Here is a 14472-nt window from a genome sequence, read left to right as displayed (position 1 = left end):
TAGTAGATGTTGCAATATAAAAATTTTTTAAATATATAACTGCCACAATTGTCACATTTAGGTCAGAGATTTAAAATGTCTTGTCATATTTGTGTGTTGACTAACTGTCTGTCAACAGTTTTTATATTGAAAATATAAAAATTGATAATTGATAATAAGATAATTTTAAATTTATCAAACATTTTTATATTGTAACATCTACTATTGTGTTTTTGTGTACAACTGAAAAGAAGACTTAAAAATAAAGTCGAAACGATTTGTTAAGATCATAAACATGATGAATTACCGCAATACATCCTGCATCAGTTCCCAATAGCCGATTCATTCATCGTATTCCTTAAGAATATATATATTATATATATTGTAAAATAAAATATATAAAGTACATTTCGACTTGCTCATGCATGTATTTTAAGCTGTTTTATACATTTTCTACGTTCGCGCAAAATATACGTACACGCAAAGTCGCTGGTCGGAATCACCAACGACAGACCGCTAGTTGAGGCGGATTTGATGACGGATCGAGATTTCTGTCGCGAAGACGGTAACACAGACACGGCGCTGAAGGACTCGAAAGAGTCAGTGCTGGAATTGTGTTTGCTTTCTTCCATCATGTCTTTATTCGCCGCTGCAAGATCCAATCTGTGAGCAAAATAATTTACGTACAGTTAGTGGCGGCGGCATTTTTAACCCTTCCAGATCAGACTGTGAATCTTCAAGACCCACTCAAAAATTTTAAACCGGTCTATATAGTAAGTTAGGTTAGTAGATTAATTAGATTAATTTAGCGCTACATCTAAAGAGTATAGTAGATTAATTTAGCGCTACATCTAAAGACCCTGAAAAAAAAAATTTTAAGGCCTAGACAAGACAACGGTAGAAATCGTTGACAGCGTCATTCGTTCAATAGCTTTGCGAATATATTTAATTGTGAAATGTGAAAAGTGGGTCTGAGAGACCCACAGATCTAGCCAAGACGTTGGCTTTTCGAGAAATAAGTAAATTTTTTTTTCAGTTTGAGAACTAAACTAACGTATATTAATTTCTTCTATATATCTGTGTGAAAGCACTTCTATATAAGTTAAATAATTGATGTTCTTTTTCATAATTTTGTCAAACTATATGTACATTTGCAGCGCTTTAGGGTTACGGCGCGCAGATTGTGCAATTTGCGGTTACAGAAGCTGCCACCCGTGGAATGTTTGCAAAAAATTGTTTTTCTTAAGGTATTACCCTCACGGGCGCGGTGGAGCGGAGATAGTTCTATCTCACTTCAATTGAGGAAATGGCAACGTCGCTCTTTCTCATACTAATCACAAAATCGCTCGTTTTCTGTGTTATTTTAATTCTTACCGAAAAACTGTACGGCACAGGCGTCTGACGTTTCACACATATTTTCTTTGTAGTTTAAAGAAGCTGTAGTAATATTTTTAGCCAAATCTGAAAATTGGAACTCTAGATATTTAGGTAAATGTGCACGTGATTTCCTCATTCTCCCTATCACTTCCACGTTAAATCGTGCAAAATTCATTTTTGATTTTCTCAAAAACTGTACGGTACAGGCGTCTGATTTTTCACACATATTTTCTTTATAGTTTAAAGAAGATGTGGTAATATTTTTAGCCAAATCTGAAAATTTGAACTCTAGATATTTAGGCAAATGCACGTGATTTCCTCATTCTCCCTATCACTTCCATGTTAAATCACGCGAAATTCGTTTTCGATTTTCTCAAAAACTGTACGGTACAGGCGTCTGATTTTTCACACATATTTTCTTTATAGTTTAAAGAAGCTGTGGTAATATTTTTAGCCAAATCTGAAAATTTAAACTCTAGATATTTAGGTAAATGCACGTGATTTCCTCACTCTCCCTATCACTTCCACGTTAAATCGTGCGAAATTCGTTTTCGATTTTCTCAAAAACTGTACGGTAAAAAAATCTGAAAAAATTCAGGGGTTCATAGATCAAGTTTTTAAACATTGTGTAAAAGTTTAAAGTCAAACTGAAAATTAGAAAACAATCGAGGGTAATACCTTAAACGCTTATATCTTTGAAACTACCGGAAATTTGTCCAATCTGTTTTTTTTTAAATCGAAGCACTGTTCAAACTTTCTATTTAAAAAAAAGAATGTCAAAATATTGATTTATTATTAAAAAATATTGCACATCAAAGTTGGGTGCTAGAAAAATGCATTCTTCGAAAAACGTTCCAAAAGACCCGTTGTGAAAAAATGTTTTTAATTTTTAAATCTTTAAAAGACAATTTTTCTCTTAAAAGTACAAACAATTCTCTACAAAACCGCATTGGAAATTTTGTAAAAATCTTAATTGCAAAAAAACTGATAATTTTCAGTGGAAAAATTGTTTTCACAAAAAAATTGTCAGGTTTTTCTTTATATAAACGCTTGTATCTCTTCGAAACGTATAGACAGTAAGTACTTATATGTCTGTGCTTTGAAACCACTAGAGAAATGTTTTCACTTTGTGTTTTTTTAACGACGCAGAATTGTTCAAACTTTTGATTAAAAAAAAAAAAAAAAAATTTGATTTTTTTCGCGAAGATATTTGATCTTAAAGTCGCGCGGACCTCACAGACCCGGTCTGACCAGCTTGTAGGTCATTTTTGAAGTCTGACCTTGAAGAGTTAAATTCGTTAAAAAAAATGAATGGTGAAAGTGTATATTAGAAGTGTGTTAACAGTAAGTATGACTGTTGATCACCGTTTGATTATGTGTCAATATGTGAAAAATTGGAACTTAAATATAAATTAAAAACTAAAAAAGTGAATATGTATGTAGAAAATTAAATAATTAAATGAATTAAATTGAATATGAGTAGATAAATGAATGGAAAATGAATGGAAACACTGAAGAGAGAGAACTAAATTGTTGGAGGATGAATGACTCACATGTGTTCATCATCAATGGATATACTGAACCTGGGCAGCTTATCGCGAGAATGTCGCTTCCTCTGGATCTGAGGACTGATATCTTCGGATTCGGTTTGCGAGGACTCGGGTGTACTCAGATTAATCGATGCTCCTTCCGCCGGAATGTTTTTAACCGTCAGCTGGAACTCGTTGTTCGACGAAATCGCGGTATTCGCAACGGGGATCGCAATGGATGACGATGTAACATTTGATTTGTCAATTCTGGTTTGATTCTCAACGCAGGAACTGCTCTTTATCAACGAGAAAGGTGGTCTGTTGTGTTTTTCTGAGGATAATGTTGATTGAGGCTCGGCTAATTTGGATGGCGGTGTGACCGACATTGCGTTCGACCCAAGGGACAATTGCGCAACCGAGCCTTCAAGCTCGGTGCGAAACAGTAGTTTCTTGGTAACATCCAACTCCGTGTCAGGATTGAACTGAGGCGGTCGCGTTTGCGAAATTTTACGCGATTGTGGCGAGTAAGAAGAGAACGATCCGAACAAGGGAGAATCATCGGTATCGTCGGTGTCGTCGCCCAAGTCGTGATTATATCTATCCATGCGAGCTGGAATATTACAATTAATTAAGTTGAGATAAACTGTGATTATATATGTATAATAATATTGCAATAGTTGTGTGTTTTTATGCTTACAATCAAAATAACTTGTATCCTCATCGTTAACTAGTTGTGGCACAAACTCAGCTTTTTCTCTGAGTAAACTATTCCAGTTTACTCCATAAAAATATGGATGTTCCTTAACCTCGTGCGAACCACCGGTCCCCAATCGATCTCTGGGACTTTGATGTAAAAGAGCGGTTATAATATCCTTTGCCTCGGGTTGAACAGGCCAATCGTCCTCATCCGGCCATTCAATGTCATCTAAGAAAATGATTTTAATTAATATTAATAATATTAATAATATTACTTGTTTTTTGCATTAATTCCTGTTTGTGATAAAAATATTTCATAATGCACATTTCGGCTGCTTAATATTTATATCAATAATTAAACTCTTTATTGATGTAACAAGAAAATTTACCATTCACTGTGTGAGCAAATAATTCCTCGGGCGTCTCGCCAAAAAATGGAACACAGCCTATTAGAAATTCATACAGGATAATACCCATAGACCACCAGTCAACCGGTTTACCATATCCCTGACGCAATATGACTTCCGGAGCAATATATTCCGGTGTGCCGAACACTTGCTTATCCGAAAACTGTCGTGTATCTCGATCGATGTAACCCTCGTAGAGATTTGTTGCCACTTGAAATTAAACAAAAGTACAAATTTATGATTTTTTTCTTATCTTATATTTTTAGGTTTATATTATGTCATTATTAAAACTTGTTTTGTCATATTTACAGGACATTAGACCCATTTTACTGAGGCCGAAGTCAGTAAGCTTAATGTGACCCAAGGCAGTGATGAGTAAACTATTAACAAACCAATTCGCAGTTAATTTACTATTTACTCTCTATATTTCTATAAATACTCTTTTATATAATATATTAGGTCTACCGGAAAGTTCTGTCCGTTTTTGGAATAAAACAAATTTTTCTTAATTTTTCAAAAATGGGATATACAAATTGCCCTCACGCTGGCAAGAAATCATTAATATAATAATGGCAATTATATTATTTAATACAGTTTTATTGACGGTAAGAAAAATTTATGTACTTTGTTTTATTCCAAAAACGGACAGAACTTTCCGGTAGACCTAATATTATAGTAGTGGAACTCCATGTATATAAATCGGAAAGAAAACAAATAGAGATTCGCATGATTTTTGCGGCCTCTACTGTAACTATACTTGCGCTTCTGATTTTTCAAAAAATATTTTAATATTTTTTGTAATTTTTGCAACTCAAGTATGAGTCCGAAACGTCTTGTATCTTCCATGTCATAATTTAAATCGTAAATATAATAAAACGTCCACTTTGCTCGCAATTGAGCCTTTTTATACATTTCGTTGAAAAAAAAATCTCGTTTATATATAAATGGAGTACATATATAAACAGAATTTCATTACAATCTTACTTGTCAGGCTTTAAATCCCGATGTACAATGCCATAACTGTGTAAATATTCAACAGCCAAGACAGTTTCTGCAAAATAAAATTTCGCCATGTCTGGCGGCAATGGGCCTATGTTTTTCAAAAGATTCGCGCAATCGCCGCCCTCCACATATTCCATAACTAAACATAAGTGTTTCTAAAAAAATAATATGAAATTCTTAGTGATTTTGTACATTACTGCAAAAAATTTATATATGTTACAAATATATATATATATATCTTACAAATAAAAACAAATACGTACTTTGGTTTCAAAACTACAGTACATAGAGACAACAAATGGATTATCGGTAAAACTCATTATGTCTCTTTCGGCGAACACTTGCTCCACTTGATTCCGCAGCATTAAGTTATTCTTATTAATTTTTTTCATGGCAAATCTCTGTCGAGTGGTTTTCTCTTTCACTAAATATACCGCACCGTATGCACCGTTGCTAATAAGCTTTAGTACTTCGTAATCGCTTTCGCATGGAACACGCTGACATTTGCCGTCATCTTTGTTTGGACTCGATGTCACTTGTAAATTGCTGTCGCTAGAGCTCGCCGAATCTTCCAATTTATTTAAATCTTCCTGCAACTCTGTAGAAAAATTAGCGTACGATTAAAAAACCTGTTGCTCTTTTTATATTTTTTAAAAGTAGAAAATATATATATAGAAAAAAAATATCTATACCAGATATAGGATCTCTGTTTAAGGAAAGTTTTGTAATAATATATTGCGGAATGTCTGTTTTTATTCCCGCGTTAACTTTAGCTTGACCTTCCGCTTGCTCGAGCAAATGGTAAAACTCCTCAGGATCGAATTCTAAGCATTCTAACAGACGAGCTGGACGTGATATAACCAATAAGAGCTTTTTTATCAATCCTGTTAGTCTTGTTGCAGCCTCTAAAGATTTTTCTTTTGTCTGTAAAAGAAATAAAATTATTTTTAACATTAAAAAGAAATAGAAAAAAAAAAATTGAAAAAAATAATTTGTTAAAATTTCTGTGTAAAATATTACAAACTTGTACATACTTACCTCCATTAACAGACGTTCCAGATTTTCGCTCATCTCAAAAAAATATCTCGTTGTAATTAATTTTTCCTGAGATTTTTGTAAGCAGTCTCTAGCCATTTCGATTACTTGGTGATGTACAAAGCGTAAAATTGGCAATGAATCTTGCGCCATGTTAGCCACTACCTCGTATTCATCTAACTCTTTATTTTCGTTGATAAAATTGGTTAGCCGCTCTTCCATTTGTTGTGTTGCCTGAATATATATTATTAAACAATTAATATAAATTTAATAATTCATAAAAGACATTCTCAAACGGAAGTCAAAAATACAATACCTTCGGAAACCTTTCCTTGTATAAAGTGTTCATCATAACAATTTCACTGTCCAGAACAGGCGATCGACTTGGACTACTGCAATTGTATTAGAATTTTAATATTTATACTATGTATAAATTTTTTTCAAAATTTCTATTAAAAATAAAAAAAACTTTAGATTTTGATCTTATGAATTATAAAAATATTATATAAATTGTTTATACGTGACACCTTAAACTTCGAGAACGTGGACGATGTAACGGCGATCTACGGCCCTCTTCCTCAAGGCTAAGAGACACGCTGCCCGGAATACTAGATACGCTAGAACCTGGGAAACCCGGATGCGACGAACACGGTGTCCCAGGTTTAGAAAAATGACAAGATAACATACGCAGTTCATCCTTGGTGGGAATATTTGGCAGTTGATGCAGACGTTCTTGGCTCGAATATTGTGACTAATTGAATACAAATGAAAAAATTACAATATAGCGGTGTTAGAGAACGGATAAACAGGACGCGTTCAACCGTATCGCATACCAATCATTGACTCACCGAAACATTGCTGGAGCCAGGTGTTGTTCCATAACCGCTGGATGGCAAACTAGCAACTGACCATCTTCTGCCATCGCCAGTTCCTGTAGCACCTCCGCCAATCCTTAAACGTCACAACAATACATTTCTTTAATAATAGCTTTCTACGAATCTCATACAAATTAATATGTGTGTCGTAAAAACATCTATCAAGAGACATTTACGTTAACACGTTTCGACGTTCATATTATGTACAACTTACAAACAATTTTTTAACAGACTCTTATTTTGTTTCTTCATAAGCTTTGCACAGTATGGTCGTTGTATCACCATTTTTTTTTTTTTCTATTCTATTTATAAAGCACGAAAGATATATAGTGTTTTACAACGACGACCTTACCTATTCTCTCTCTCTTGAGCAATCGAATTTATTATATCCTCGGTCAATAAAGTGTATGAAGTAAATACCTTTTAATTGGAGCAAAAGCAAAGTGTGGACTGGATGACATCCTAGGACTCTCTAGAGGACTGCCTACAATCGGGACGAATGCTATATCGGGAAAAAAACAAGCAGTAGACCAAATTAATCTGCTATAATAAACAATCAGGTAAATAATAAAAAGATTTTCGCTAAATATAAAGCAGAATTTTTTTACCGGGATGCAGATTTTTATTGAACATCTAATTTATAAAAGATTTTGTGTGTATGCGCAACGCATATGTAAATAATAGAAGGGAGAACGAGATAGAGAAAGAGGAGAAAAGAATAGAATTACGATTAAAAATACTCTAGATCTAAAAAAAATTTTATATACACATATATTCACACAAACTATTGTTACAGAAATACGTGTTATTTGTTTCCAAAAACTTGAATAGAATCAAGAATAATATTATTTCAAAAAGACACACAAAAGTAAATTGTTAGAAACAAAAACAATTACATTACCTGATAAAGGTGAGTGACAACGCGGTAAAGTAGGCGATGTGGTCGCAATGAAAGACTTGCGATGAGCCGCTTTAGCAGCACGACGAGGAATGTTAAAATCACGCTAAAAAAAATATGCACATGATAATCAACTAATTATTATTAGCAAATGCAAAACAATTGTTACGTATAAAAATTTATACAAAAGTCACACTGACCACATGAACCGACAGAGAAGGTGCTGACTTTCCAATTGTTGAATTTCTCATGCGAACTAAATTTGACAACTCTCCGCTAACTATAAAATATAATCAATAACACATGTATATATATATAATTTTAGTACACGAAAATGTACACCTAACTTTTTGTACCGATTGTACACATGAACAAATTATTTTGTATATACAAAAAAAAGTTGAACATTACAAATTGTTTTTTTGTCACAAACAAATTAGAGAGCAAGTATTAAAAATAATTATTTCTAACCAGGTCGAACAGGAGCTTCCTTGCTTTCCACTTTTGGTGGTATCGGACGCTTGTGTATTTCTGCTTCCACGTTGCACGCTGTTTCTTCTGTTTCATTTTCGAATACCAGTATCCTGGCAGAATTACCATGCGATCTCAATCGTGATCTGCTTGGCCTGTTTCTTGTTTGATCCATGTTTACTGTTTATCCACCAGTCTTGCGTTCAGCAAACAAGATAGCTAAGAATAAATATACATATTTATGCCAAAACAGCCATAATAATCTGACACACACAAAACATAAAATTTACATAATTTAGAATAAATCTTTTTCTTTGCGTTATACATTTTTTACCAATATTTCCTTCTCTTAATTTTCTTCCTCGACACATATACAAGTCTACATTTATTTTAGACATATACAAAAAAAAAAACAACATAACAAAGATATGAAGTTCAACAACAATTTAATACATTCGCAATTTTTCAATAGTAATGAAAAAAAGTATGGTAACTGATTTTTTTATTGGCTCATTGCGGGCATGAATTTCAAAATATATATTAACACGTTCAAAAACATAAACAATTGCACAGGTACGCACCTTTCGATAGAGGTTTTTGAGCGAAAAAACGGAAGTCAAACGGATGCAAAAAAAAAACACCCACATGCAAAATCACCCGCGCGCAATCTTCTTCGATTTTCTCTCCTACACTCTCAGCATCCCTCAGGATTCCCTCGGCACGACGATTGTTGCGAGGTCCTCTCCCGGAATTGGCTCTTCCTGCGAATTGTCTTATGTAGGAGGTGCATCGCGGCTGGCGCGGCCGAGAAGACACAAGGTGGCCTGACGAAGGCGTTGTTAGAAGACAAGCGTCGACAACATACACGACAGATCGGATACGGGCTCTAATGCTGAAAGAACTCTCTTCGTTGCGAGACTACGGAGAGATGTGCGAAAAATGAAAGATGACACGAAAATCACACTCACGAAGAAGGTGAGTACGGCGCGACACTAATGGTACGCGACCACGCGACGACGACCGACGACACAGACGACGACGACGGAAGCGACGATCAAAGGGCTGCGATTACCGATTATCGTCATCTGAGCCATCTTTTCTAACGCCAGAGGGATCTCTCCTTGGATGAGGATGCGAGAACGGGCTTCCCACGTGCAACCCGGGAGTCACAGTCGCATTTCCTGTCTCTGTCGTCGGCGTGTGGGAGATTTAATTACGGAAAGCGACCGGAGAGAGGCGAGCACAAACTTCTGTGACTCATGACGTACGTACACATACACGCGCACACACACACGCGCGCTCGCGCGCGCGCGCGCGCATACGGCACGTACACACAACAATAAGAAAAACGGCGCACACGCACACGCAACTTCCGCGAGCCCTTACAGGCGAGGTGACAAAAATTTTACTATTGTGTAAATCTTGTTTTTTTGCAACTGCACGTTCTGCACTTTTTTTGTGTGTCTTTCTTCTCTTTTTCTATTCCATTCTCAATTCTGTATACACGTACGTCTCTATTTCGGTCTTAGTGCAGAGAGTGTAAGGCGGTGCAAACTTAAAAAAAAAAAAAAACGACCTCTCGCTATTTCGCCATTTTTACACACACTTTGCGGAAAAGTCCCGGCGGGTCATCACGAGAAGATCCATTCTTTCAGTTGCATTATTTGCTCTATATATCGGAGAGAGAAAAAAAAGAAAAGATTTTACCCACACAGCCCACAAAAAACGTTTTTTTCAATAACATAGCAGCAACGTTGCAAACTTGCAAATTGCGGTGCGATCTTGCGAAGATTCTTACGAAAAAGGACTACTGCCGATTACATATAAATAAAGTCAGTAATATAAATATTACTAAGAAAAATGTAATAAATTAAACACAGAAACGCTCGTAATGTAAAAACAAATTAGTAAATGAAAAAGGTCACATCGAGCCAAAAAAAGATATTAATATAAAAATATAATGATTTAATGATCAGCACTTACATATGTAAAAAAAAATACGCAAAAAATATTACTGACAATCACACAAGAATATTATTAGGTATTACAGGAATCACTGAGAATGTTTTACTGGCAATTACACAGAATGCCAGTCATTTTTTCGTACCACTGCCGCAATATATTATTGCCAGTATAGTTCTTTTTCGTAAGGGGAGACATTGAAAAATTATGAAATTGCAAACTTCCCAGATAGCCAAATGTGAAAACTCAATATAAAGCAAATCATTGTATGTAGATTAAGTTGCTCGCCAATTGCTGTTGTGTTGTTTTTCTTTAACGCAACGAAAATGTTTTTGTCAATTCGGTATCAATATGCTGAGTTTTATTTATCAATCAATTGTTGTAGCTCCAATGTTTAGGACATGTGAGTCAGCAATATGTGAGCAATATATGAGCAATAATTTTTATTCACAAGTTGAGAAAAATAATAGAAGTTTATTGCCGATGAGTTGTTGAGAACTTGCTGTTATTATATTTTGAAAACTATTGTTGGCAAGAACATACCGAAAAGAGGATACACCCTTTTGTTATATTGCTGAAAACATATGAGCAATATTTGTGGCAAGTTGCCAACAACTTGCACTCAGTTGGCTATCTGGGCTTCTAATAGTAATATTACAGCAACGTTGCAGAAGCATTGCAAAAGTATTTTGTAATAATAATATTAAAGTCTGATATATGTTGTTGTTGTATTTATTATTAAAGTTTTTTTTATTTTATTATACCTTAAAATATATTTAAAATAGAGATGTTACTACACTTCAAAGAAATATATATCGGAATTACGATAATGTTTGAAAATGTTATCCATCCATCCTCTTACGAAAAAGAACTTTTGCCGATTACATATAAATAAAAAGTCAGTAATATAAATATTACTGACAATCACACACAAGAATATTATTAGGTATTACAGGAATCACTGAGAATATTACTGGCAATTACACAGAATCCTGAGAAAAAATGGATTAGATCTAACTTAAATTTAACGAGATAAAAAAATGAAAAAATAGATCTAATTAGATCCAAATTAAATTTAAATAGATATAAAGTAGATCTAAATAAATATAAAGTAGATCTAAATAAATATAAGTAAACCCTTACGAAAAAGAACTACTGGCAATAATATATTGCGGCAGTGGTACGAAAAAATGACTGGCATTCTGTGTAATTGCCAGTAATATTCTCAGTGATTCCTGTAATACCTAATAATAATATTCTTATGTGATTGTCAATAATATTTATATTACTGACTTTATTTATATATAATCGGCAGTAGTTCTTTTTCGTAAGGGAATGCAAGCACAGGATGTTTGTATGTTTTATTCTTTATTGAAAACCAAAAAATTACAAGTACATTATAATTTTTACTTTAAAAGAGTGACCGCAGATAACCCCTGTTTTTCGCCTTTTGTCGGCCTCATGGAAATCGTTCAATTGTGGTCTAAATGTTAGCTTACGATAATACAATAACGTATGTAAAATTTTAAGATTAGCATAGGAACGGTTTCGGATTTATAGAAGGTCAAAGTTGTGATTAAGTGAAGCTGTAATTCTACACAACGTGGATTAGGGATTAGGGATTAGATTAGGTTTAGTTATATTATTGCAATATGCTACACTGAGAAAAAAATACTATTAACTCAACTAAATGCGTTTAGTTGAGTTTCAGTTTGTTATCTGAAATATCTTGTTTTTTTAATTCAAGCATCCCTTACGAAAAAGAACTACTGCCGATTACATATAAATAAAGTCAGTAATATAAATATTACTGACAATCACATAAGAATATTATTAGATATTACAGGAATCACTGAGAATATTACTGGCAATTACACAGAATGCCAGTCATTTTTTCGTACCACTGCCGCAATATATTACTGCTAGTAGTTCTTTTTCGTAAGGGATATGGTAATAAAGATAACAAATTCATATAAGTTGAATTAACAATAGTGGTAACGAACATATTTAATTCACTAAACCATGAATTGTTTTGTCGAACATAAGTTGTGACAATTTCAAATAAAAGATACTGTTAAAAAAGATGAAATAGGCAATTCTCATTTACTTTAATTGAATATTAATCTGAATGTCTTTGTACTAAGTATTTCATCTAATCAAACTGCTTATTTTTTATAAGCAGACAAAATATTGTGTTGTCCTATTGTGCTGTACATTCAAAGTTACCTGTATTTAAGCAACTTATAATTTTGTTAAAACAACTAAATTGTCTTTCGGTATAATCTAATTATTATATCTATTGAAACATGATATCTTCTTACATTAATCAATATTTTCATTGACAGCCCGTGACCGCTGCATATGAGTTGAATCAAATACTATTTTGTTACTTCAACAACTTTTTTTCTCAGTGTACAATTGCTACATTACACACACATATAATAGCATATTGCAATAATATAACTAAACCTAATCCACGTTGTGTGTAGAGAATCACAGCTTCACACTTTAATCACAACTTTGACCTTCTATAAATCCGAAACCGTTTCTATGCTCATCTTGAAATTTTACATACGTTATTGTATCATCATAAGCTAAAATTTAAACCATAATTGAACGAGATCTATAAGATCGACGAAAGGGGAGCAAATTTTGCGGTCACTCTTTTTTTATTGTACAAATTACAATAAAAAATTTACATTACTTACAATTACAATGTAATTGTAAGTTTTTAGTTTTCAATAAAAATTTAAATTGCACAAACATCCCGTGTTTTTTGCTTGCACATCTGCATGAATATCCAGTTTCATCTTATACTTATGTGTGTGTAATATTGTTGCATTAATTGCAAATAAATTACATCGACAATATTATACTCCGATGTTGCACTGAAATCTCTCAAAGGGCGGACGTTTCAACGTTGCTGCAATGTTTCTGCAACCTGTCGGTGTTGTATGGGAAAAAAAAAACAAACAAGGAATATTGTAATCTGTATACAAAAAATATGATAAAATAGAAATACAATTTATTGTAATAAATTTTGTAATTTGATTTTTCAAATTGATACAAGAGTTTGAATATTTTTCGTTTATTTATTTTTAAACATTTATCCTTTATAATACTTTTAGGTTTTGGATTTTGCGCCAATTGTGTTCGATGCGTGTTTTTTTAGCTTCCGTGTATTTAAATTGAAATTAGATATAATTGATCTTTTAGAGAAAAAACCAAAAAAAAAACACGAAAACATAATAGACAGACCTTTTTGCCGAGGAAAATTGTTTTCGATGACGACCTCACACGTCATTACGCGAGAAAAAAAGATCGTGGTTTTGCCGGCGAGATAATCAGCTTAATCGACGTGCAATCGAGATTCTAAAGTTACATAAGTGCGCTTTCGCATGGGCGTGTCATCAGAGAAGTGGATCGATGACGACCTTGTAGCGCGCCTATTTCAGATATTTGTCAACCACCGACGCGCGAGTCACGCCTATGATGATATTTTTACCTTTACAATGTTTCCGAATATTTACATTTCTTTTGTGTTCCTCTTCCGATCTTTGCCGTCATTCTTCGGATCTTGTTTCCATTGACTGGATCGACCGATCTTGTCTTTATCGGCTGGATCTTGGATCATCCTTCCTTGAAACACAATAGAGATGTAAATCCGACTGGGCAACCTTCGCGTGGGTACATCTTGAGTAATGCTAATGCCGACGCGATACTGTAACTTTTAAACCTTATAATTCAAAAAGTACTTAACAAAAAAGTATTTTATTATAGTATTTTGAAAAGCTCTCGAGGTAAGCTATGACAATATGCAATAAAAATTGGGGGGTTCTGTATAAAAAAAGTCTAAGTGACCTTGCCCTGACTTTGAAAAAACGCAAGGCGCATCAATGGTATTATCTTACGTCTCCTCTATAGTCGCAAAACTTTTGGTCCGAAACATTTGTCGATTTAGCGCAGTGTTTCTGAGATATTTGAGCAAATCTTTTAAAAAATGGGACACCTTGTACAACACACTATACCGTATTGGTGTGTGCCGAAATGCTCCAATTCATAGACAAAAATTTGTTTCATGCATTGTTTGCCAACAAATATATATGGAAAGAAAACAATGGATTGTAAATATTGGCAGATTAGATTCGGATCTGATAAAAGCCTATTTTGTATGTGAGGTGAGTTTTATTTTTCTGTAAAAATTATTATAATAAAATTATTAGTATATTATATTAATTATA

At 33.7% G+C, this 14472-nt stretch overlaps 1 protein-coding gene across 4 annotated transcripts in view; it reads right to left on the bottom strand.

The window, feature by feature from the left end:
* Positions 1-9001, bottom strand: part of LOC109859015 (microtubule-associated serine/threonine-protein kinase 3) — a 15062-nt gene extending 6061 nt beyond the window's left edge. The window contains exons 1-17 of one of the 4 annotated variants that reach the window (XM_020436837.1): positions 8915-9001; positions 8270-8488; positions 7999-8078; positions 7802-7904; positions 7321-7402; positions 6874-6976; positions 6553-6776; positions 6342-6417; positions 6029-6259; positions 5683-5914; positions 5254-5588; positions 4973-5145; positions 4298-4368; positions 3971-4198; positions 3583-3810; positions 2910-3495; positions 458-642 (exon numbers count right to left, since the gene is read on the bottom strand). In XM_020436837.1, coding sequence (XP_020292426.1) covers positions 458-642; positions 2910-3495; positions 3583-3810; positions 3971-4198; positions 4298-4368; positions 4973-5145; positions 5254-5588; positions 5683-5914; positions 6029-6259; positions 6342-6417; positions 6553-6776; positions 6874-6976; positions 7321-7402; positions 7802-7904; positions 7999-8078; positions 8270-8444 — 3112 coding nt within the window. In that variant the 5' untranslated portion in view covers positions 8445-8488; positions 8915-9001. Of the gene's footprint in view, positions 1-457; positions 643-2909; positions 3496-3582; positions 3811-3970; positions 4199-4297; positions 4369-4972; positions 5146-5253; positions 5589-5682; positions 5915-6028; positions 6260-6341; positions 6418-6552; positions 6777-6873; positions 6977-7320; positions 7403-7801; positions 7905-7998; positions 8079-8269; positions 8489-8850 lie in introns of all 4 variants that reach the window. The other 3 variants (XM_020436838.1, XM_020436836.1, XM_020436839.1) reach the window with 3 other exon arrangements.
* Between the last annotated feature and the right edge of the window lie 5471 nt (positions 9002-14472).

The sequence above is a fragment of the Pseudomyrmex gracilis genome, unplaced genomic scaffold (assembly GCF_002006095.1).
Source record: "Pseudomyrmex gracilis isolate BER0280 unplaced genomic scaffold, ASM200609v1 scaffold_234, whole genome shotgun sequence".
NCBI classification, from domain to species: domain Eukaryota; kingdom Metazoa; phylum Arthropoda; class Insecta; order Hymenoptera; family Formicidae; genus Pseudomyrmex; species Pseudomyrmex gracilis.
Note: the sequence above shows the minus strand (reverse complement) of the source record. Positions and strands in the feature narration are given on the sequence as shown.